Source organism: Leucoraja erinacea, chromosome 36, assembly GCF_028641065.1.
Source record: "Leucoraja erinacea ecotype New England chromosome 36, Leri_hhj_1, whole genome shotgun sequence".
Taxonomy (NCBI): domain Eukaryota; kingdom Metazoa; phylum Chordata; class Chondrichthyes; order Rajiformes; family Rajidae; genus Leucoraja; species Leucoraja erinaceus.
Genome location: NC_073412.1, coordinates 1,220,947 through 1,244,420, shown reverse-complemented (window position 1 = coordinate 1,244,420; position 23,474 = coordinate 1,220,947). Strand labels below are relative to the sequence as shown.

General features: G+C 44.1%; 2 protein-coding genes and 1 long non-coding RNA gene across 17 annotated transcripts in view; 2 read left to right on the top strand and 1 right to left on the bottom strand.

Moving 5' to 3' along the window:
• The first annotated feature begins 4,115 nt into the window (after positions 1-4,115).
• LOC129713654 (uncharacterized) lies at positions 4,116-10,593 on the top strand. Its single transcript, XR_008726261.1, has 3 exons — positions 4,116-4,221; positions 5,928-6,073; positions 9,490-10,593. It is a non-coding gene; the product is annotated as an uncharacterized LOC129713654 (long non-coding RNA).
• On the bottom strand, positions 7,047-12,305 carry senp8 (SUMO peptidase family member, NEDD8 specific). Its single transcript, XM_055662879.1, has 2 exons — positions 12,170-12,305; positions 7,047-8,539 (listed from the first exon to the last, which is right to left on the bottom strand). The coding sequence occupies exon 2, from the start codon at positions 8,530-8,532 to the stop codon at positions 7,897-7,899; it is 636 nt and encodes a 211-aa protein (XP_055518854.1). The 5' UTR covers positions 8,533-8,539; positions 12,170-12,305; the 3' UTR covers positions 7,047-7,896.
• Positions 12,306-12,411: 106 nt separating this feature from the next.
• myo9aa (myosin IXAa) overlaps positions 12,412-23,474 on the top strand; it is a 137,787-nt gene continuing 126,724 nt past the window's right edge. For 10 of the 15 annotated variants that reach the window (XM_055662874.1, XM_055662871.1, XM_055662869.1 and 7 more), the window contains exons 1-2: positions 12,428-12,500; positions 14,817-14,985. The gene's annotated coding sequence lies outside the window, so the exon portion shown is untranslated. Of the gene's footprint in view, positions 12,501-13,314; positions 13,437-14,816; positions 14,986-21,314; positions 21,457-23,474 lie in introns of those variants that run through there. The other 5 variants (XM_055662863.1, XM_055662866.1, XM_055662862.1 and 2 more) reach the window with 5 other exon arrangements.

The following is a 23,474-nucleotide window of genomic DNA, read 5'->3' as shown; positions in this document are numbered from 1 at the left end:
TAGTTAAAATCAGGTAAAAAAACACAATGTTAAAAACAGTAAACCAATCATAAAAAAATGTCCGGGGCCGCTGATTTGAGTGGCCAGTGCCAGTTATTAAAGTGTCCGTGCCAGCCGCAGAGTCAAGTCAAGTGACTGTGAGTGCAGAGTGACTGTTTAGCAGCCTCACAGCCTGTGGTAGGAAGCTGTTTAGCAGCCTCGTAGTCCGGGCTTTGATGCTTCGATATCTCTTGCCTGATGGCAAGAGATCCAGGTGTGTGTGGAGGGGGTGCAGTTTGTCCTTGGCAATTCTCTGTGCTTTCTTCAGACAGCGGCTCTGGACAGCGGCTTGTCCTATCCAGACAGTTTGGGTCTGCATTCATAAGTTGCAGGAGCAGGATTAGGCCATCCAGCCCATCAAGTCTACTCTGCCTTTCAATCATGACTGATCTAACTTTCCCTCTCAACCCCATTCTCCTGCCTTCTCCCCATAACCCCTGACACCCATACTTATCATTACTTGGAGTTTAGTAGAGTGATGGTTGATCTTATTCAAACGTGCAAAAAGGTGAGTACAGCAGTCCAAGAATAATGGTGGTGATGTGCGAAAATGGTTTCGTTGAATTATTTCAAGTGCATTTTTATAATTTTCCCATTATTCAATGTCTTATCTAGGAGAATGAGTTGGCCTTTCTGAACTTGCAAGTCAGTGTTACCAATTGATTGGTGAACTTTTCTGGGCTGTCCGTCGAGGAATGTTGCCAACTGGCCCGCTCCGGACTGCAGGAGTACGTGCTGAGGGACAGCCAATGACAAGGCTCTGTGGTGGAGGCCATAGTCTAGGGTCCATCTGGTGCTGGACATTGGGGGACCAGAGTCTGGTGGAGACGCCCCTCAAACAAGGGAAGGCACATGCCAAGTGGGAATGGTGCTTTGCATAAGGAAGAGGGGAGGTGGCGCAGCAGTAGAGTTGCTGCCTTACAGCAAAACGCAGCACCGGAGACCCAGGTTCGATCCCGACTACAGGCGCTGGCTGTACAGAGTTTGTAGGTTCTCCCCGTGGCCTGCGTGGGTTTTCTCCGAGATCTTTGGTTTCCTCCCACATTAGGCCATTTAGGACTGAGATAAAAAACGTTTTCACCCAAGAGAGTTGTGAATCTATGGAATTCTCTGCCACAGAAGGCAGTGGAGGCCAATTCACTGGATGTTTTCAAGAGAGGGTCAGAACCCCAGATAGCATCTTGGAAGGATATGGTCAGATGATGTTTTGGGCCAGGACCCTTTTTCAGACAGATGAAGGGTCCTGACTTGAAACATCTGTCCATTTCTATTCACAGATGCTGCCTGGGGTTCCTCCAGTAGTTTGTTTCTTTCTCAGTGTAAAAGCAGTTTCAGTCCAGAAACACCCTCCAAAAAAAACGAGACATTTGTGCAACAAAAACAGGAAATTAGACATTTCCTAAATTCGCCCGTGGATGACTTCATATTAATTATTCGGCTTGAAAATTGCCCAAACAGCAGAACTCAACTTTTCTCTTTAACTTACCAAGTTATCCTGAAAACATCATTAAAATTAACCTAAATTCTAGTGAATACACTGATTTGTATGATCTTGTTTTCTGAAATGTCTACTTGCCTGGTATCTACCTCAGTTCAGTTTAGTTTATTGTCACGTGTACCGAGGTAGTGAAAAGCTTTTGTTGCGTGCTAACCAGTCAACAGAAAGACAATACATGATTACAATTGAGCTATTTACAGTGTACAGATACATGATAAGGGAGTAATGTTTGGTGCAGGGTAAAGCCAGTAAAGTCCGATCAAAGATAGTTTATCAATGAGGTAGATAGTAGTTCAGCACTGTGTAGGAAGGAACTGCAGATGCTGCTATAAACCGTAGACACAAAATGCTGGAGTAACTCAGCGGGTCAGGCAGCATCTAGGGGTGCCGCATGATGGCAGCCTCTGCCTAGTCTGTTGACTATATCTTTTTTTAATTTTTAGTTTGTTTAAAGTATGTTTTGGAGGATTTTTTAAAAGCATTTTATGTGGGGGAGGGGGGTAGGGTGAGGGTGAAACTGTTTCCCAGTCACTTCCTGGCGAGGATGCGACTATTCTCCGAGTCGCGTCCTCGCCCCCCCTCCTCACAGCCTACCAACTGGATTGGCACGGCCTTTCCTGCCGGGGACCAGACCAGAGCTTCAGCAGCGGCGGCGCAGCGCTGGATACATCGTGGAGCGGGCGATGCCTTACCTGGGATCGCCGTTTGAAGTTCCGGAGTGTTGGGCCTGCTGCATCAACATCGCGGAGCTGTGGTTTGCAGAGCTCCCAGCGCGGGCCGCGCTGACCAACATCGCAGAGTCCTAAGACCCTTTGCCGAGGGCCGCCAACGTTGAATCTCCGCCCAGCTCGGCCTGTGGACTTCGGGAGCAGCGGACACCGGATGGAAGTGGCCGATTCGGAGTCCAAGCCGCTGAGGATGTTCTTCCGTTCCGACGTCGGAGTTCCATTATCCCGGCGAGAGGGCATGAACATCGGCGACTGCGGGGGGCTCAGGAGACCCCGACCATGGGTGAACATCAAAGAACATCCAAGAGGAGGTTAACTGAACTTTGGTGCCTTCCCTCACAGTGGGAAACTTTGATACCGCTTTGTGGGGGATGTTTATGTTATAGACTATCGTGTTCTGTGTTATTATTATTTTTATATTCGTATGGCTATATGGTGAAAAAGCATTCCGTTGTCACTGTACTGGTACTATGCACAATGACAATAAAGTTGAATCTAATCTAATCTCTGGAGAAAAGGAATAGTGACCTTTAGGGTTTCCAGTTTTTAAAGTATACTCTGTTCCATTTGCTAGGTCCAAACTTGATGACTTAATCTATGCTTCTGTTGCAATCCACTGGCCAGAGTTTTGCTCAATCACTTAATCTATAAATACATCTTTCCAATTTAATGTTGCCATATTGCTTGCAATGCTAAAACACAGAGTGCTGCAATAACCCAGAGGGTCAGGCTGCATCTCTGGAGAATGTGGATAGGCAGCGTTTTGAGTCCGGACACTTCTACCCTGATTGTAGTCCACTCGGGACCCTGCTGATTCCAATCAGGGTAGAAGTGTCCCGACCCGAAACGCTGCCCATCCACGTCCTGTGTTGGCCTCCACATGCACATCCTCGGTCTACTGCTTACAACGCTATATTTGTGTCATAATGAAACTTGGATTTCTGCACTATTATCTAAATCATTTATAAATGCTGAGTAGTTGAGGCACTGAAAGATTCTGCGGGCTCCCCAGTGGTCACATCCTGCCAATCTGACATCTGCCCATTTTTTCCCTTCCCTCTACAGCCAGGTCAATACCCTGCCTTAATCCCATGAGTTTCAGTATTATGAGAGTTGACCAGGCAGCATGTTCATATAAGATCATAAGTGATAGCTGAATTACGCCATTCGGCCCATCAAGTCTACTCTGCCATTCAATCATGGCTGATCTATCTCACCCTCCTAACCCCATTCTCCTGCCTTCTCTCCATAAACCCCTGACACCGGTACTAATCAAGAACCTATCTATCTCTGTCTTAAATATATCCACGACTTGGCCTCCACACCCTTCTGTGGCAAAGATTTCCACAGATTCACCAGATGTTGTTATTGGAGTCTTGGGAGAAAAATAAAAATAAAACGTACATTAACTTTTTAACTCTGAACTTTAATTATGAAGAATAAACCTTTTTAATGTTTAAAACTGAAAGCAAGCAGACTTATCTAAAACGTTGTAAATCACAATGGGCACAAACTGCTGGAGTAACTTTTGCAGTGGTTACTCCAGCAGTTTGTATTTTTTTTGTAAATCAGCATCTGCAGATCCTTGTGTCTAAATCATAATGTGTTGGCTTACGGTTAAGGCCGAAGTGGGAACTCGGGAGATTGGAAATCGGACATTTTGAAGAATATAAAGACGAGAGCTCCGTCTGATGGATCTGTGAGGAAAATACAACGGGCAGCAAACCTTTCAGCTCTTGGCTGCCATCTGCTGCCTCCAGCTAAAAGGTGGACTTATCCTGCACTCACAAAGCCCCATTGTTCCTGTAACAGCAACCGTCTGTTGACACATGTCAATATTAGGTGGGGTCGGGGGAATTTAATGGGACAGAAAGTGAGGGAAGTTCAGGAAGTTCACTCTCGGAGGATCGAGTATTGCCAGCCAGCGCCGTCTCTAAAGCTGGAGTAATTATAGAGGTGAGAAGTGGATCAAAACTGACTCTGAGAGTTGCAGGGATCAGAAAGATCATACAGTTTATTAATAAACAAGGTTAAGTATTTTAAAATTAAGGCACTACTTACCTGGGAGCCAAAGTCAATCAGCATCCAGAGGCTAAAGGTGAACGGAAGGTGCATGTTTGGATGTTAGTTTAGGTTTATTACTGGCACGTTGAATATATTTATTGTCACTTGTTGCATATTGCAACTATGACTACTTTTCAAATCTTGCCTTTCTCTTGGACCGGAAATAATTCACTTATATCCACTGCATTGAATACAAAGAGGGCAAACCTCTTTAGATTGCGTTGTTTAAAGGAAGACAAACACAAATGCACTAGAGGGTAGACAAAAATGCTGGAGAAATTCAGCAGGTGAGGCAGCATCTATGGAGCGAAGGAAATAGGCGACGTTTTGGGTCGAGACCCTTCTTCAGACTGTACCAGAGGGTGGTCAGTATCTGCCATCAGAGAGAGGCAGCAACTTGGGAACAGGTAGCTTAGAAGTTCCCAAAAAAAAATGGATAGATGTCTCACAAGAACATTACATATATATGGGTTATTTGAACTTCCAAACTTTTTATAATATGTTCCAGATGATATTTAAACTGCATCCTTGGAATTCTGAAGAGACCCAAAAAGAAATAAGTTCAAAACTCTAGGACATGGGATCTCCAAACTTAGTTAAGGCACTTGAGATCTTGGAGATGTTGGCGTATGGCTCTTACTTCCATAAGATTGCTTGCATCAAAAAATTATCTGGTCACCGAACAAACGTTTATTAAATTTGCTGTCAACATTCAAATAGGTGAAGCAATGGAGTCACATACAGTGCCCTCCATAATGTTTGAGACAATGTGATTTTTTTCTATTACAAATCTCAAATTGTGGAGTATAGAGGCAAATAAATAAATGATGGGTCTTTGTCCCAAACATTATGGAGGGCACTGTAAATAAACAGCAAAGTCACAGCATCAATGTTAAGACGATTGGCCAAGTAATCGGCATAACGTTTGAAGAAAGGCTGTTGAATGAACATCTTTGAACAGATATACTGTGACATTTATGTGTAGGAGGGAACTGCAGATGCTGGTTTAAACCGAAGACAGACATAAAATGCTGGAGGAACTCAGTGGGGCAGGCAGCATCTCTGGAGAGAAGGAATGGGTGATGTTTCGGGTCGAGACCCTTCTTCAGACCAGCAGACTGAAGTCTGAAGCAGTGTGAAGAATGGTCTCGACCCGAAACGTCACCCATTCCTTCTCTCCAGAGATGCTGCCTGTCCCACTGAGTTACTCCAGCATTTGTGTCTATCTTACTGATGAATTTATTTTAGCGGAGGACTGGAAGAGGGTATTTTCTACCTTGGACTCCTCCGTCGGTGCTGCTCAAGTGTCAAGTGTCTGAACTGGAACCTGAATCTTGAACTGTGAATTTACTGATTGAACTAGAATATAATGTTATTTTGCATTAACATGGTGCGTTCTCCTGCTTTGTAAAGTGATGAGGTCTTTGAAACATTGTGTGAGCTAAAGCATGGGGAACGCCCAGCTCTCAGCTGGTTTTGCGAGCAGCCTCTTCATACAGTCTGCTCTCACCTCTGAACATGCATCTGATAGCAATGTGAGATTTCTACACAACATATAGAACTTGCAATCCTAATTGTCTCTGCCCCTACCTTTGCAGTCAATGCCTTTCAGATTCCAACCGCACTTGGGTGAAAAGATCCATTCCTTGGATCCCCACTAAACACCATTTAATTACTGAATGTGTCTGCAACTCCAAAACAGACTGATGCTTCCTCCCAAAGGAAGACTATTCTTTCGACACAGGTCAGACTAAGTGCTTGGGTCGATATTCTGTTGCCAATCAGCTTCTACCAGTGGGAGAGTGTAGGACCAGAGGCCAAAAAAGACATACCTTTAGAAAGGAGGTAGTTCTTTTGACTAATAGGAGGGTGGTGAATCTGTGGAGGTTTTAAGGCAGAGATTGACAGATTCTTGATTAGTACAGGTGTCAGGGGTTATGGGGAGAAGGCAAAAAATGGGGTTGAGAGGGAAAGACTGATCAGCCATGATTGAATGGCGGAGTAGATTTGATGGGCGAATAGCCAAATTCTGCTCCGAGAACTGTGAACTTCTGAAAAGCTCAGCCAATGAGCACATAAGTTTTCAGATTCAATTCTGTCTGTGCTGAGCGAGCTGATCTGAGCCAGCACATTAGAAGGCGCACAAAAGTCAGTGGAGAGGATGTGGTCAACCAGGACTGCTGTTTGTGGCCCTGTGAACTGGCCGTTTTCACGAATATCGATGAGAAACACAACCAGGTTGTAGGGTGTTGATCTATGAATGGGTGGTGATGTCTGGAATCACATAAGAGTCAAAGTAACAAATATCTCCAGATGCAGCAAGAGTTAATAACTTCAGGCAAGGGGAAATTGCAAAAGGGAAATCACACAGAGTGCTGTGTGCAGTTTGAGGATCATAGGGTGGACATGGAGAGGGAGCCGAGAAGATTCACCAGGGATGGAGCGTTTTAGAAAAATAGGGTAGAGGAAGGAACTGCAGATGCTGGTTTAAATCGAAGCTGGAAACAAAATGCTGGAGGAACTCAGCAGGACAGGCAGCACCTCTGGAGAGAATGGGTGACGTTTCGGATCAAGTCTGAAGAAGGTTCTCGACCCGAAACGTCACCCATTCCTTCTCTCCAGAGATGCTGCCTGACCCGTTGAGTTACTCCAGCACTTTTTGTGTTTTACTGTAATGTAATGAAGCACAGCACAAAACATTCTCTGAAAATAACAGGTTGCTGGTTTAAAATGTATTTTGTGAATATGACATTTTTAATTCCAATTCCCCCACCCTAAAGTAACAAATAGTTAAAATTACAACTCAACCATAATGAACCAACCCCTGTCATGACTGAAAAATAGGAAGAACCAACACAGAGAAGATGCTAAATCATAAAACTATCAAATGACACCAAGTTTCATGTTTCGAAAGCCTGTGGATTGTTGGATATCAGGGGGGTTGAATGATTGAAAGCCCAAGGTAAATTTTGAGGATATAGTCTCAAAAACAAGGGGACTGCAATGCAAGTCCTTTGTCATTCTGTTTTTGGTGCTGCATCAAGTCACATAGAATTTTTAGATTCAAGATAAAACAAGGAAACCTCAAGGAAATATCAGATTAAATATCATTTGCACATAATTCAGCCACGGGTGAATGAGGTGTTGTGGAGCACTATCACATGTGGATAAATAATGGCACTGTTGTTTAACAGGTACAGCAATGGCATGTTACCATCAGTTCTATTACTATTTCTCCCCCATGGACCAATAGCAGTGTAATTTTTGGTTAAATAGTTTTATGCAGGGTCAGATTACATGGCAGAGTTGTTGTGTAGCTGTAATATAGTGCACTCTCAATATTACAAGATAGCCAACTGCAAACTTACTTTGCTGAGAGTTGGGGGATGTGGAGGAACAAGATTCCTCAGCCGTCTTAAAAGGGACAACTTTCACAACATTCAAAAATCCACAGCCTTTTTATATTGACCTGAAAGATTCCCCAACTCTGTAAAGGAAACGATGACTGTAAACAAAAATATAGCTGACTCATCCACAAAACAAGGTAGACATTCAGGCAAGAAGTAGTTATTCCTTCGACAACCGCTCAATCAGCTTTTTCCAGCTAACTCTCTTCTGGGTGATGTAAGATGGGGTGACAACCATCATCAGTGGCCTCTGCTCACCCCTGAGGTACTGCTCACAAAGGACCTCTGTGTTACAGATAACGTACATCCCACAATCATAGCTGTTTTTCTGGACTGGCGCCAGCTCTTCTAGGAAAGGCACTTCAGATTTGGTTCCCAAGAAGTGCTGCAGTTTCCTGGCAATCTGACGGGCATGGCTTTCGTTCATGCTGCTGCAGGAATCAAAGTGGCTGAAACAGTCCTTGTCCCTGCTGTAGTGGAGCAGGCTCCAGTGAGACCCGCCAGCCGCCTGCACGGAGTTATCGTTGACTGCCAGGAAGACCAAGCTCTTCTGGTTCAGGGCGAGCGGCTCCAGGAAGATGGCCAGCTCCTCCTGACTGGTCGTACACTTGATAAACTGGGTCACCTCAGGGCTGATGAAGCACACCTTGCCCAGCAGCTCCTTATACTGCTCGGTGGCAAAGTATTCAAAGGCAAAGCTAATGATGTGGTCATTCAGCCAGTTGGGTGGGTTGAGCAGCAGCATGTCTGAGTGCCGTATCAAGCTGTCATGGTAGCTTAGGATCACCGAATTCATGCTGCTCCTGAAAAGCAACAAAAGCACTTTACATTCATGTCCATATTGATTGCAGGCACACATAGGTAATTTTATATTAGAGATGGCAGGCAGATTACATAAGAGAACACTGTTTAAGAAAGAACTGCAGATGCTGGAAAAATCGAAGGTAGACAAAAGTGCTGGAGAAACTCAGCGGGTGCGGCAGCATCTATGGAGCGAAGGAAATAGGCGACGTTTCAGGCCAAAACCCTTCTTCAGACTGATGTTGGGGGGGGGGGGGGGGGGAATGTCACCTATTCCTTCGCTCCATAGATGCTGCCTCACCCGCTGAGTTTCTCCAGCATTTTTGTCTACATATGAGATCACCATCACTATATGAACACAAACCCATACAGTCATGTCACTCATCTATCTGATAAGGTTCTAATGTCCTATTGCACAGTTCAATTGTGCAGTGGGTAGAGCTGCTGCCTCACAGCTCCAGAGAAGCTCAACCTAAAACGTCCCATTTTATCTCTCCAGAGATGCAACTGTCCCACTGAGTTACTACTGCATTTTGTGTCCATCTCCAGAGCCCCAGTTTGATCCTGACCTTGGGTGCTGTCTTTGTGCAGTTTGCACGTTCTCCCTGTGACTGGGTGCTCCAGGTGCTCCGATATCTTCCCACATCCCAAAATTGTGTGCTTTGTAGGTTAATTGGCCCTCTGTAAATTGCCCCCAGTGTATAGAGAGTGGATGCGAAAGTGGGATAACGTGGAACTAGCGTGAATGGGTGATTGATATTCAGCGTGGACTCGGTGGGCTGAAAGGCCTGTTTCCATGCTGTATCTTTCAATCATTTGGTCCTTTAATTATGGTGATCTAAGTGATACTAGTTAAGAATATACCACCTGTTAATTTGAAGTGACTTCATTTTCTTTATGCTGCATTTTACTTCATATTCTAACCAGCTATTCTTTTACAATAATCTTTCAGATTATCTCTGGTTTGATTCCTGCCATGGCTGAAAAGATTCAAACGTTCCCAGGCCTTCTATCTGCGATCACCTTTCTGCTTCTGCATGGATGACCTCCAATGCTTAACGTGTCTAGATGTCAAATTAACACAATACTCAACATGTAATCTGATCGTACAATTTGATATTTGATGATAAATTCCTGAGACATGGATTCAATGTCAACATTTCAAAAATACTCAGTATCTCTGTTTCTTTCTACTGAGATGGATAAACCTCACCACTTTAGGAATAAACTGCAGGGTCTGGTTTACACCGAAGATGGACACAAAATGCTGGAGTATCTCAGCGGGGACAGGCAGCATATCTGGATAGAAGGAATGTGTAACGTTTCGGCTCGAGACCCTTCTTCAGACGCGTCCCGAAATGTCATCCATTACTTCTCTCCAGTGATGCTGCCTGTCCCGCTGAGTTAGTCCGTCATTTTGTGCCTGTCTTCTTGATAAACATTTTCCTCCATCTGCCACGATCAGTGTGTAGAAGGGTCCTGACCCAAAAGGTAATCTATCCATGTTCTCTAGAGATGTGCCTGATCCACTGAGTTACTCCAGCACTTTTTGTCCTTCTGTTACTCAACTGGATCCCCGTTAAGCCTCTTTATGTCCTCATTTCTGCTCACATTCCCACTTAATCTCATGTCATGAAACAAACATAGAAACGTTACTTTTTGTCCCCTTGGCCAGAGAGTCGATACAGCTTGCGAATAGTTGGCACCAGCATAGTTGGCACCATTCCTTCGCTCCATAGATGCTGCCTCACCCGCTGAGTTTCTCCAGCATTTTTGTCTACATCTTCATCCTCCTCTCTGCAGTTAAACACATTCTTATATGTTTCTCTATCTTCAACAGATGTGGGAGTTGACTGTTTCCTGTTTTCTGACAGCTGGAAGCAAGACCCACCCTAATACTGTGAATACTATGACAATACGTAAACCCACTTACTGCTGAAGAAAATATATAAAGTGCTGGGTAACTCATTGAATCAGGCAGCATCTCTGGAGAACATGGATAGTTGACGTTTTGGGTCGGGACCCTTCTTCCGACTGGTTGTATTAATGGGGGGGGGGGGGGGAGAAAGATTGATGGGAGGAGAGGCAGAACAACACGCGAATGGTATGTTAGCTTTCATTGCTAAAGGATTTGAGTATAGGAGCAGAGAGGTTCTACTGCAGTTGTACAGGGTCTTGGTGAGACCACACCTGGAGTATTGCGTACAGTTTTGGTCTCCAAATCTGAGGAAGGACATTATTGCCATAGAGGGAGTGCAGAGACGGTTCACCAGACTGATTCCTGGGATGTCAGGACTGTCTTATGAAGAAAGACTGGATAGACTTGGTTTATACTCTCTAGAATTTAGAAGATTGAGAGGGGATCTTATAGAAACTTACAAAATTCTTAAGGGGTTGGACAGGCTAGATGCAGGAAGATTGTTCCCGATGTTGGGAAGTCCAGGACAAGGGGTCACAGCTTAAGGATAAAGGGGAAATCCTTTAAAACCGAGATGAGAAGAACTTTTTTCACACAGAGAGTGGTGAATCTCTGGAACTCTCTGCCACAGAGGGTAGTTGAGGCCAGTTCATTGGCTATATTTAAGAGGGAGTTAGATGTGGTCCTTGTGGCTAAGGGGATCAGGGGGTATGGAGAGAAGGCAGGTACGGGATACTGAGTTGGATGATCAGCCATGATCATATTGAATGGCGGTGCAGGCTCGAAGGGCCGAATGGCCTACTCCTGCACCTAATTTCTATGTTTCTATGTTTCTATGTTTCCGACTGGTTGTATTAATGGGGGGGGGGGGGGGGAAAGATGGATGGGAGGAGAGGCAGAACAACTCCTGGCAGGTATGCAGGTGAGGAAGGTTTTGTTGTAGGTAGGTGGCTGAACGAAGGTCGGAGATGAAGTGACAAAGGTGCGAGACAAAAAGACTGAAGAGTTTTGAATTGTGAAGCTGGAGGAAGTAATGTAGGTGGAGGGAAGAGAGGAGGAGGATGAGGAGGTATAGGGGGGTGGAGGGAGAGATTGTGGAGTTACCTATAACACTGCTGAAGTCCTGAGGAAAAGCCCCGCCTTCTATGGCATGATTGACAGCCATGCGCCAACAATGCGGCCCCGCCCCCGGCACGTGACTCACACTCCAGGGGGCGGTGATTGACAGGCGTGGACCCGCCCCCGAGAGCGGGTGACGTCAGCGGCAGCAACACGCGATTGTCCGCCGCTGCCCCGCCCCACGTGGCGGGTGAGTGACAGCCGCATTGCCCCGCCCCACGTGGCGGGTGAGTGACAGCCGCATTGCCCCGCCCCACGTGGCGGGTGAGTGACAGCCGCAATGCCCCGCCCCACGTGGCGGGTGAGTGACAGTGGCAATGCCCCGCCCCACGTGGCGGGTGAGTGACAGCCGCAATGCCCCGCCCCACGTGGCGGGTGAGTGACAGCCGCATTGCCCCGCCCCACGGCCTTCAGCCGGTGACTGACGCCAGCACCGGGCCCCGGCTTCTCCCCCAGACCCTGCCGGGGTGACCCTAACTGCGAGCGGCCCCGGTAGCTAGGTCTCACCGTCACCCCTGCACACCACACGCACACTCCCCCTCCCCCTCCCTCAGCTATTCAGAAACCAACGGCCGAAGCTAATGAGCACCATTACCTGACGGCCAGAGCCGGTTCCACACGACGCTATGGCGTAGAGCGCCGCTTCATGCCGCCGCTACTCCACCAACTTCCCGCCGGTGCCGGCAGGTGGCGCTGCGGCTGCGGCCCCGGCCTGCGGAGAGATGCCGCACGGCGCATGCGTCAGCCCGCTCCCCCCCCCCCCTCCCGGCCGTGGCTGCGTGGCGCATGCGCGGGGCACCGGCTCGTGCCCAACGGAAGCGCGGCGGCGGCGGGAGCGCGAGAGAGAGGAGCGGAGCGGAGCGGACAGCCGGCCGGCGCTGAGGGAGCGGCGTTGACGGCGGGGCCCGGGCTGCAGTCGCCAGTAGGTGGGTCGGCGCGGTTACCGGGAGTGGCCGTGGGAGGGGAGGGGATAGTACAGGAGGGGCGGCACGGCAAGTCCTGTCCCTTCGGGCCGCTCCGGACACCGTGCTGACCGCGCCGGACTCCCGCCGGGGGTCGGGCCTGTCAGTGTCCGCCTCCCCCTCAAATCTGTAATCTGTGCGGCCGGACAGGCCCTCGGGACCCCATCCCTAAGCGCGCTCCCGAGCCTGCGACCCCCCCCATCTCCCCGAAGCGCGCTCCCGAGCCCGGCCACCTCCCCTCACTCACATCCCCAGCGCCCGTGTATCCCCCCCGTCTGTCACGCAGCGCCCGGGACGGCACCGCATCGGTGCGGAGGCGCAATCTGTGTGTTGCAGTGTCCGGGCACGGTGGCACTCTGGCCCCTGCCAGCTCCGGTCCCACCAGGACTATTCAACACCGACCACCCTGGGGTACACACACACACACACACACAACCCTCCTGTTGCTAACGGGGTTGATAGGTGTCCGGTTGGTACAGGTGTCGATGGCAAGGACGGTCGCGGTAACGGACGGTTAAAATCTCCCAATTGTCGGAGGCAAACACAGTTTGTTTCGTACAGCCTTTGAAGTATTTTTTCCTCAAAATATATTAACATTTGTTTACATATTTACCGTGGGTTTCTCCAGGTAATGTTACTGTGGAAGGCATTTTCTTGCTATGGTGGGGTTTGTTATTTGTTGTCAGAAAGTTGATGCGCTTAACTACATCCCGAACTATCTGAAGAAAGATCTCGTCCCGAAGCGTCACCTATTTCTTTTCTCCAGGGATGCTGTCTGAAATATTTTTGAAACTTAATTGGAAAGTATCTGATGTTAAAAGAGCCGTCATTCGGTTTTCGGAGAGGTGCTGCTTCAATCTCATATCTTGTCATCTTGAATGGATAACATTAAAGTAAATGGTAATTAGACCTTTGCCGTTGATTGTGCACAGCGCGTGTATCTTAATCGCAAAACAAAGGAGTGTGAAGTTGTAATGTAAGCTGGAGCCATAAGACAATCTTGGGAGGAATTTGAGCTGGATGCTGGAGTAACTCAGCAGGTCAGGTAGCATCTTTAGAGGGAATGGATAGGCAACGTTTCAGGTCATGGCATCTATTTCCTTGTACAGTCTCCATTTTACTGGAGGAACTCAGCAGATTTAGCCAAATCTGGAGACAAAGGGTTCAGATTGTGTTTTGATTTTATTTTGACTGGCAAATTATGATGCGAAGGATATGAAGTTATACTTATAAGAGGAACTTGATGTTTAAGCTTGTGTATGAGAGCTGAGAAGATGATTTTGAAATTGTGATGGGTTTTTGATACCAGATCAGTGGAAAATTGTATTGAATATTTGGGCAGTGGTTGAAATGTGGGATTTTCTGCCATCAGTTTAATTTCATTCATAAAAATAAGTAGAATGAAGAGTGAAATGGAGGTAAATGATACGATAATGTTGAATGACACAAAAAGCAGGAGTAACTGAGCAGGTCAGGCAGCATCTGTGGAGAAAAAGAATAGGTGACATTTCGGGTCGAGACGCTTCTTCAGACTGAGAATCGGGATAAAGGAGAACGAGATATATCAATTGTACTCGGGGCAACGGAATGGAAGACATGCAAATCCCAGTTAAAACGTGGTCAGAGAGCAGGAGGAATCACAACAAGAGTGAGTGCAGCAAGAGTGAGTGTTGCTGATCACTCGTTGGGAGAGTTTAAACCAGTATTCTCAGTTCCTCCCTACTCATGATAATGTTGATTATTTAGTGTTGGAATGTAGTGTAATTTTAGAATTGAATAAAACGAATTATTGAATTTTTTAATCCAAGCACGTAAACTAAAACATTGAGATTTGGTATGAAAGGAACTGTATCATCAATACCATTACTTGGGCTGCATTTGTCAGGCGAATTGGTGTAAAAGAATGTTTTGTATTCTATGGCAGAATATTTTGTGTACCGCATCACTCTCAATATTTACCTGAAGAGCTTTTTCTGATTACTGCACAATCTTTCAAATGACAATGTCAGACACTCAATCTTTCAGATGACTGACATCTGATTACTGCAACCACTGTGCAATTTTCTTCAGTAGTGAGTTCAAAGTACTTTGTTGGGAAGTTCAAAGTCATAGTACTGGATTCTATTTCTGGTTTGCTTCGTTCGACTGAGTTCTAAAGGAAAGGATACTTTAAAATGTAAATAAATGACATAAGAGCCAAGAAAATCATTAAAATGTGAGCATAAATATTTCAATCATGGAAGAGTCCACTAGTAAGTGACAACATTTTTAATATTTAAGAAAGAACTGCAGATGCTGGAAAAATCGAAGGGAGACAAAAAATGATGGAAGAACTCAGCGGGTGAGGCAGTATCTATGGAGAGAAGGAATAGATGACGTTTCGGATCAAGACCCTTCTTCTGACTCTCGTTTCGGGTCGAGATCCTTCTTCAGGTCACTAATAAATCCAGTAAGAAATCGGGAAACTAATCAGAAGATTTTTTAATATACGAGGCTAAAAGTGATACGTTTAAGGGTAATTTTGGTGGAATTAGATACATTTAAATGTAACGGCAATTTCTTAACAATGCAAAGATCTTGTTAATATCTGTGTATCATTTGAACCAAATGGTGTGTTTTCCTATTGTGCATTCCATATGTATTAGAGGTGTTTCCTGTTTTTTTTTCAATCTGGTCTTTTGTGCTGTTCATTTGCTGCATCATTATTGTTTTTATTTCAGTTTTAGTCTGCACTGCGCCCATATTTCTCAAATAAAATCTCTCTTGAGGTCAAGCGGGTGACTAATTTGAAGGCTTCACTTATTTTGGTCTATGACTAGACAATTAGTATATATTGCTAATGCCCATTTTATCTACACTTTTAGTACAATTTCTGGATATTTGCGACATGAATGTCTTATCCATTTGTTGAGTGGTCGTAACCTCAAGATAAATGGGTGGCATTACTTGATTATTCCATGCATTAGTGAGAGATTAGAATCCACTTGCTTTATGAAGTGCAAGATCAATTTGCTCAATTTATTGGATTGAGAATAGTGTAAATCTATGACATCGTCCAGAAGTAATTTTTTTAAATGCTAAATTAGCTCCTTTAGGATTTTCTGAGAGGAGATAATGGGTATTCAGCAATTTCTGTGGCTTGCTTCTTAAGTTTGTTTGTTTCAACTGTTTTATCAGCCACTTGCTCTTCTCCGGAAGATGTTAATTTCTGTTGTATGGGAATCCAATCATCAAATTTATTTCTGATTGAAGGTTTAAGTGGACATTGTAATTTGTGCTTACATGTGTGTTGATCATTTATTTAATCATGGATTAAATCTGTATGTAAGCATATCTTGTATTGTTGTTGCTCCAGCATAAACAAGTGATTGTTGATTATCTCACTGAATGCTCAAAAATAATGTTGAAAGCTTCTTTTGAAAAGAAGCCAAAAATAATATTTATGTTAGCTGTGGAGCTGCATAAAAGGCAATGTAAAATTATAACTTTTAAAGAGAAGATAGCCATTTGGCTCTCTGGGCCCATGATGCATTTTATGAGAAGAATCAGTTATTCCTGTTCCATCTATTCCTTTTTCACCAGAGATGTTCTCTGATCCGCTGAGCTACTCCGTTTTGTGTCTAGTCTCGCGATCTTGTACTTTGTTTTACATTTATGTTGCTTCATGGCTATTTGTTGCACAAAGATTTTTATTTTAGTCCAGATTAGATTTTTTTCCTCTTGGTTCATCTACCAACCACCTTTAATGTACGGTTCTCAAGCCATTGACAAATGGGATGTTCTTTCCTGAGTTATACCTTTGACTTAATGATTTTCAACAATTTATTCAAATCTCCTCTCAACTCTTTATTCTGAGATAAGCAGCCATGACCCTTCTCACTATTATTTGCTAAACTCTTCTATTGCAGATGTTTCTATTTCCAAAGAAGTTCAGAAACTGACTTTAGTAGTTGTTGGCTTTGGCCTCTGAATCCTGATGCATGTACTGATTTGAAACTTCTTAGATTTGATTATAAATCTCTGTTGAATGGTAGATGAAGTGATTTGATTGTCTTGTGGTAAAGTTGTCAATTGCTTTTTTGCGAAGATATACACAAAATACTGGAGTAACTCAGCAGATCAGGCAGCATATCTGGATAGAAGGAATGAGTGATGTTTTGGGTCGAGACCCTTCTTGTGACAGTCAGCGGAGAGGGAGATACAGAGATAAGGAAGTGTAAGGTGAGAACAAGACATCAAAGGGGATGTAGATCAAGGAAAATGTAGAATAAATCATTGTTAGCTAGGAGAAGCTGACAATGAAGCATACAGAGATAAAATTTAATCAAGGGGATAGTCAGACTGGTTGGTGGAAGAGGGAGGGTTGGAGAGGGAGGGTAAGCAAGCAAAGGAAAGCAAGAACATAGAGAAGTCTATATTCATAGCTGAGGTGTAAGCTGCCCAAGTGAAATATGTGATGCTGTTCCTCCAATTTGTGTGGGGCCTCACTGACAGAAGGACAGAAAGGTCAGAATGGGAGGGAGAGTTAAAATGTTCAGCAACTGTGAGATCAGGTAGGTTTAGGCAAACCGATCGCCATTGAGGCAAACGGGTTTCAGCAAAACGATCGCCGTGCCTGCGCTTGGTCTCGCCAATATATAGAAGTCCACACCTGGAACAGCAGATACAGTAGATGCGGTTGGAGGAGGGGCAAGTGTGCCTCTGCCTCACTTGAAAAGACTGTTGGGGTTCTTGGATAGTGTCGAGGGAGGAATAGGGATAGGTGTTGTATCTCCTGCAGACATAGGGGAAGGGGTGGTTTGGGTGGGAAGGGACGAATCTCTGTGGAAAGTGGAAAGGGTGGAGATGGGAAGATGTGGCTAGTGGTGGGTTCCCATTGGAGGTGGTGAAAATGCCAGCAGATTACGTGCTGTATGCGACGGCTGATGGGGTGAAAGGTGAGGACTAGGGGGATTCTCCCTGTTGCGACTGGGGAGCAGAGAGCAAGAGCGGAGCTGCAAGATGTCGAGGAGACCCTTATGAGGGCCTTATCTATGATGGAAGAGGAGAACATCTGTTCCCCAAAGAATGAGGATATCTCAGATATCCTGGTATGGAACACCTCATCTTGAGCGCAGATGTGGCATAGACAGTGGAGTTGGGAGTAGAGGATAGAGTCTTTGCAGGAGGCAGAGTGGGAAGAAGTGTAGTGATATAGCTGTGGGAGTCAGTAGGTTTATAATAGATGCCGGTTGATAGTCTATCTCCTGTGATGGAGATGGTGAGATCAAGAAAAGGTAGGAAGATGTTGGAGATGGTCCAAGTGAATTTGAGTGCAGAAAGGAAATTAGTAATGAAGTTAATGAAGTCCGTGAGTTCTGCACAGGTGCAGGAGGTAGCCCCGATGCAGTTGTCAATGCAGCGGAGACAGTTCCGGGATAGGGCCAATGTATGCCTGGAACAGGGATTGTTTTAAGTACCCTACAAAGGGGCAGGCATAGCTGGGGCCCATACAAATGCCCATGGCTACGCCTTAGATTTACTGGAGCTGGGATTGTTCGACATATCCTACAAAGAGTCTGGAACAGAGTCTTGAATTTGCTTTTCTGCATTAGTTTTTCAACCCCCTCCATGATTTGGTGTGGGTCTGCAAATATTAATTCCTATGGTACTTTGACAAAGTGAGCATTCCCTGTGTGAGCTGAAGTGCTAAATACTGTAAGATTGAGCTTTTAATGTTTATCATAGCTAATTGCAATTCTGTACTTGTCCAAGATATCTCTCTACTTGCAAAACGTGTTATATAAAGTCAATTAATTGTTGTTGAGTTTCATATTGGCAAGCTTTCCTGCATAGATAAGTGAAGAAAAAACAGGTTTGGGAATCACACAATATTTTCATTTCATGGAAGGAGGCCACTTCAGCTCTAGGTCTGACCAGTAAATAGATGATAGAATAGGCAACACATCCAGGATTTTAGTGTTATATATGTGATAAACTTATTCACAGGTCATTGTGCTATGAGCCGAGTGGTAGAGCAGTCTTAAAAATTACTCTGTATGCCGTTGCTTCAGAAAACCAAACACAACTATCCTCAAAGTGGGGCAAATGGTGAAATATGGAGCCAAAAAAACAAACTGTAGGAGCAACTCAGCAGATCAGGCAGCATCTGTGGATGCAGAGGGATAGTTGTTTCTGGTTGACACCCTATGTTAGGACTGACAATGTCTGGGGGAAATCATCGGTGTAAGGAGGTTAGGGTATGAGCTGGCAAATAATAGATGGAACCTGGTGGGAAGGAGATGGTGGGTAGTTGGAACAGGAGTGGAGCCCTTGGTCTTTGAATACACTTTTCCTTTGTTGGATAAAGATGCATTAGAAGTGAATTTTGTTATCGATGTGTTTCCTAGAAGGATGTCTGCTGAAGTTTGGAAAGTGATCCATTTACAAGATTTTCGTTATTCATTTTCACATGTCATTGCTTGGAGAGAGGAAGGGAATGCAGCATTTTCCTAAAGGAACCGGTTTCCTTTTTGTTCTGCAAGCTAATTCCACTTCAAGAGGAAACTTGTTGGAGGTAAAGCACAATATCGCTACAAAGATGATTGTGAAGAGCGGTGGTGAAATGATATGACTGTCTCGATTCTATGTTGGAGAGTTATAAAGTATGGAAAGAGCCAACTGAGCTGGCACAATACATCAAGCATCCAAACTAGTTGATACTACTTACATTCCATTAATTCTCTTCAGAGTCTACTATGGGCAATTTCAATTAATCCCATCCAAACTCTTTGGGGTGTGGGAAGAAACTGGAGTATTTCGAGCAAATCCGCACGGTTGCAAGGAGTACATACACTATACGACAACCCCAGGGGTCAGGATTGAATCTGGATTGCTGGAACTAAGGCAGCATTTCTTCCACTGGTGCCACAGTCTCGACCTGAAATCTCAAGTATTCCTTCTCTCCAGAAATACTGCCTGTCCCCTGAGTTACTCCAACATTTTGTGTCTATCTTCGGTTATACCAGCATCTGCAGTTCCTTCCTACACAGGCCGAGTGAAGCTTTCTTTATGGGTTCCTTGAATCCTTTAAAATTGTTTTTTTTTTTGCAACAACATTTCTGTTGTTGTTTGGGAGCTAAATGGATAGAGTTTACAAATGGGTTAGACAATGTGAAGAAAGGAGGACAGGAGAAAGGATAAACAGTGGTCAACCCAACAGAGATCCACAGCTGTCATGTACCAAAGCACAGGCGACTGCAGATGCTGGAATCTGAAGCAAAAAAAACAGGTTCAGTAGGTCAGGCCATATCTTTGGAAGGAAAGGGATGATTAGCTTTTTTTAGGCAGAGGGGCAACGGTTCAGCAGATTGACACATAGGGTGAGGCCATCCCAAGAGATAAGCCCCCAGGACCTTACAAAGCAGCCCGCGGAAGAATACGGTTGAATCTTACTCAAGTGTGCCAAATTCTTGTGGGGCTTGGCAAGGCACATCTTTTGGCAAGTTACCCTTGGCAAGATACATGTTTATTGTGCCTAGGGTTTCCAGAATAAGTGATCAGTCTCAAAATAAGGAGTCAGCCATTCTGCAAATACAAAGTTTTATTTTTCGCCCAGATGAAAGTGCACTCTTGGAATTGTACCGAAGAGGGATGACGGCTCAATTGCTGACTATGTTCAAGACAGGAATTAATAGATTTTAGCTATCTTGGTTAATACAGAGAAACAGCACTGAGATAAAAGATATGTTTAAGAAGGAACTGCAGGTGCTGGAAAATCGAAGGTAGACAAAGATGCTGGAGAAACTCAGCGGGTGAGGCAGCATCACCCGCTGAGTTTATCCAGCATTTTTGTCTACCTGAGATAAAAGATAGGTATTATCTTATAAGGATTATTAAACAATGTAGCTGAAAGGTCCACTCCTACTATGTTCTTGTGTTTGCTTGTATTTTGTAGCCGAGTACAATCAATGGAAGGAGTTTTGCAGGTGAATGGATTTTTGAACTAAGTTTTTATGTTGTTGAGGGTGCATCCGGTAAGACTGGTGTCTAATGGAAATTGCTCTTTATCATGGATGGGTGTGTGATGGCGACACAGGATCTAATTATAGTGTGAGCAGCATTTACGAGGGTCATCCAGAAATATCTGAAAACTTCCGGTTGTAATGCCATTGTTATATAATGAGTTCAATGTCAGCATGATTTTTTTTGGTGCACTCATTGTGCACACAAAAAATTATCAATGAATTTGCTCAAGTTGCTTTATTTCTTAATCCCTTTCCACCCCATTTTCTCTTTTTCTATCACATTTTTTCCATTTCCTGGTATTGATCCACCTTGTGCTGACCTTTGTTTTGTCGGTCTGGATTCAGTTCTCATTTTTCTTTGATTGGATCTCTGGCCCATTGGAAAAAAAGTAAATTGCAGAGAACAGTTTATTGACCAGTATAGAGTTGTTAGAGCTCAAGACCAATGTCACAGTATTTCTGCAGTCAGGCGCCATAACATATGTCTCATTTATGAGATTTGACCTGGCCGTTGAAACAGCAAACAAGAGAATTGTATAGGGAACAATTTGATTTTGGTTTCAAAATATTAACAATGCAAAATTGCTGTAATTGCCACATCAGAGATGATTAATGTTTCTTCCTCCAGCATGTTAAACTTTACAAACATGCAACACCTTTTTTGTGAAGAAATGTTTATTAAACCATGATCGTCTTCTTACTTCATGCAGTTATGCTGAGAATTGATAGCTTGGGATGTGACTTGCCTTTTTATGTCTGTTGTATGTTGCAGCTTGAATTGATGTAGGATATGATGATCCTCAGCTGAGAATCTTGCTTTGCAGTGATATACAGCCCCGGGCTTTGCTTCCTCATGCATGAGTTTGTCCTTGTGCCCGAATTCTGGTGAAATAGGCTGCAAATAATCACTAAAGGTAATCTGATTTTGTTAAGGGTTGTGTGTATCTCTGCAAACAGTTGGAGGTTGTTGCTGAACATTCATCCTTTGCTGCAATTTCATTTTTATTGATTGTCAGACAAAAGCTGCCTGAAATGTGAATAAGCTTTTGTTGTCATTGTCAAATAGTAAATAATTATTTAAGTATCTTTAGTGGACAAATACCGTTCATTTTGAGTTTTTTTCCCATCAGTCAAGTCAAGTCACATTTATTTATATAGCACATTTAAAAAAACGACTCTCGTTGATCAAAGTGCTTTACATTTGTATAAGAATAGTATAACAAACAAACTACATACGTACATATAGCCCTCGCTCAGAGGACGTCAAGAGAGGCTTGGGAGTACAGATGGTTTTTAGTCTGGACTTAAAAGAGTCGATGGAGGGGGCAGTTCTGATGGGAAGAGGGATGCTGTTCCACAGTCTAGGAGCTGCAACCGCAAAGGCGCGGTCACCCCCGAGTTTATGCCTAGACTGCGGGATATTCAGCAACCCCAAGTCGGCCGATCTGAGGGACCTGGAGGTGGTTTGGTGGGTGAGCAGACTTTTAATATAGGTGGGGGCAAGCCCATTGAGAGCTTTGTAGACATGAAGGAGGATCTTGACATTTTAAAGTCTTGAAAGTCCTTGCACTTTCAAAGATTGGTCATCAGGAAGAAATTTCTTCTGGGAGTTGAAACTATTGTCCAACCTCATTAAGGGTGCTGCCTGCGCTGAGGTCAAAATTAGCTTAATTGTCACTCAATTGTTATCAGATTTGGAATGATCATGTGTGCTTGTATCTTATTTCTGTTGCCATTTTTTGCTGCTTAAAACATGATTTAAAAAAAAAGTTAGCCATTTTTCAAGCATGGCCTACACGTTTCATCTGGTATCTTTCTTCTCATTCAGATCCCAAGACACGTCCGTTTCTATCTTTTGTGCTCAAGATCTTGAATTTTTGAAAACTTCCTTTGAAGTTCATGTTCAGCTTAAATAAAATTGGTAATTAATTTGCCCCAAGTGTTTAAGAAATGCATGAACCTGATGCATATTGTGTTTTGGAACAATGGTTTTGGTTGCCAGCGATGGGTTCACTTTTCTCTATTACATAATTGCAACAGTGCAACAAATAACCTATGTTTTCAGGAATAATCGGCAATAATAAGTCGTAAGATTGGTGCAAGAAAATCAAATACATTGATAAATCGGCTATGGATTGTTTTGTTTTGGTAGTTATTGGTATTTTGGGTTAATTGATGACCAAGTACGTTTCAGCTCAATTAGCTAAGAAAATGTACCTACATGGAGCAAATTAGTTGTGCTGTCATTTTCCTTAAAACTCTGCTGCAAAATATTTGAGTGCTTAATCATAGTGATCTTATAAGAACTGAAGGATAATATCCTACAGTATCTGAATTGATCTTTATACTACACAAATGGAATCATTAAGTCATAAACGATTTGAAACATGCCCACTAAAATGATATCAAGCAGCGGTTTGCACTGATCACATTTTATTCCTCCCACATTCCCACCAATTCCCCTAGATTCAACCACTCACTTACATGCCTGGGTCAGTTTAGAGTGGCAATAAACTATCGACTTGCACGTATTTAGGATGTGGGGTGGGAGGGGGTGGAACCTAATGAAACCAATATGATCATTGAGAGAATGTGCAAACTCAAAGCAGACAGCAACAAAAGTCAGTATTGAAGCTGGGTTGATATCTTCTGTGAGTATTTTGCAAGCCATTTTATAGCATTGCATAAACATTGACTACAGTTCGGCATTTAATACCATCATCCCCTCCAAGCTGGTTACCAAGCTCTCAGAACTGGGTCTCTGTGCATCCCTCTGTAATTGGATCCTCGACTTCCTCATCCACAGACCACAGTCTGTTCGTATTGGTGGAAATGTGTCAGCCTTGATAACAATCAACACGGGAGCACCTCAAGGCTGCGTGCTCAGTCCTCTGCTGTACTCACTCTATACTCATAACTGCGTAGCCGGTCA

Coding starts and splice junctions, on each gene's coding strand:
- senp8 (XM_055662879.1), bottom strand. CDS start 8,532: ATGAATTCGGTGATCCTAAGCTACCATGACAGCTTGATACGGCACTCA.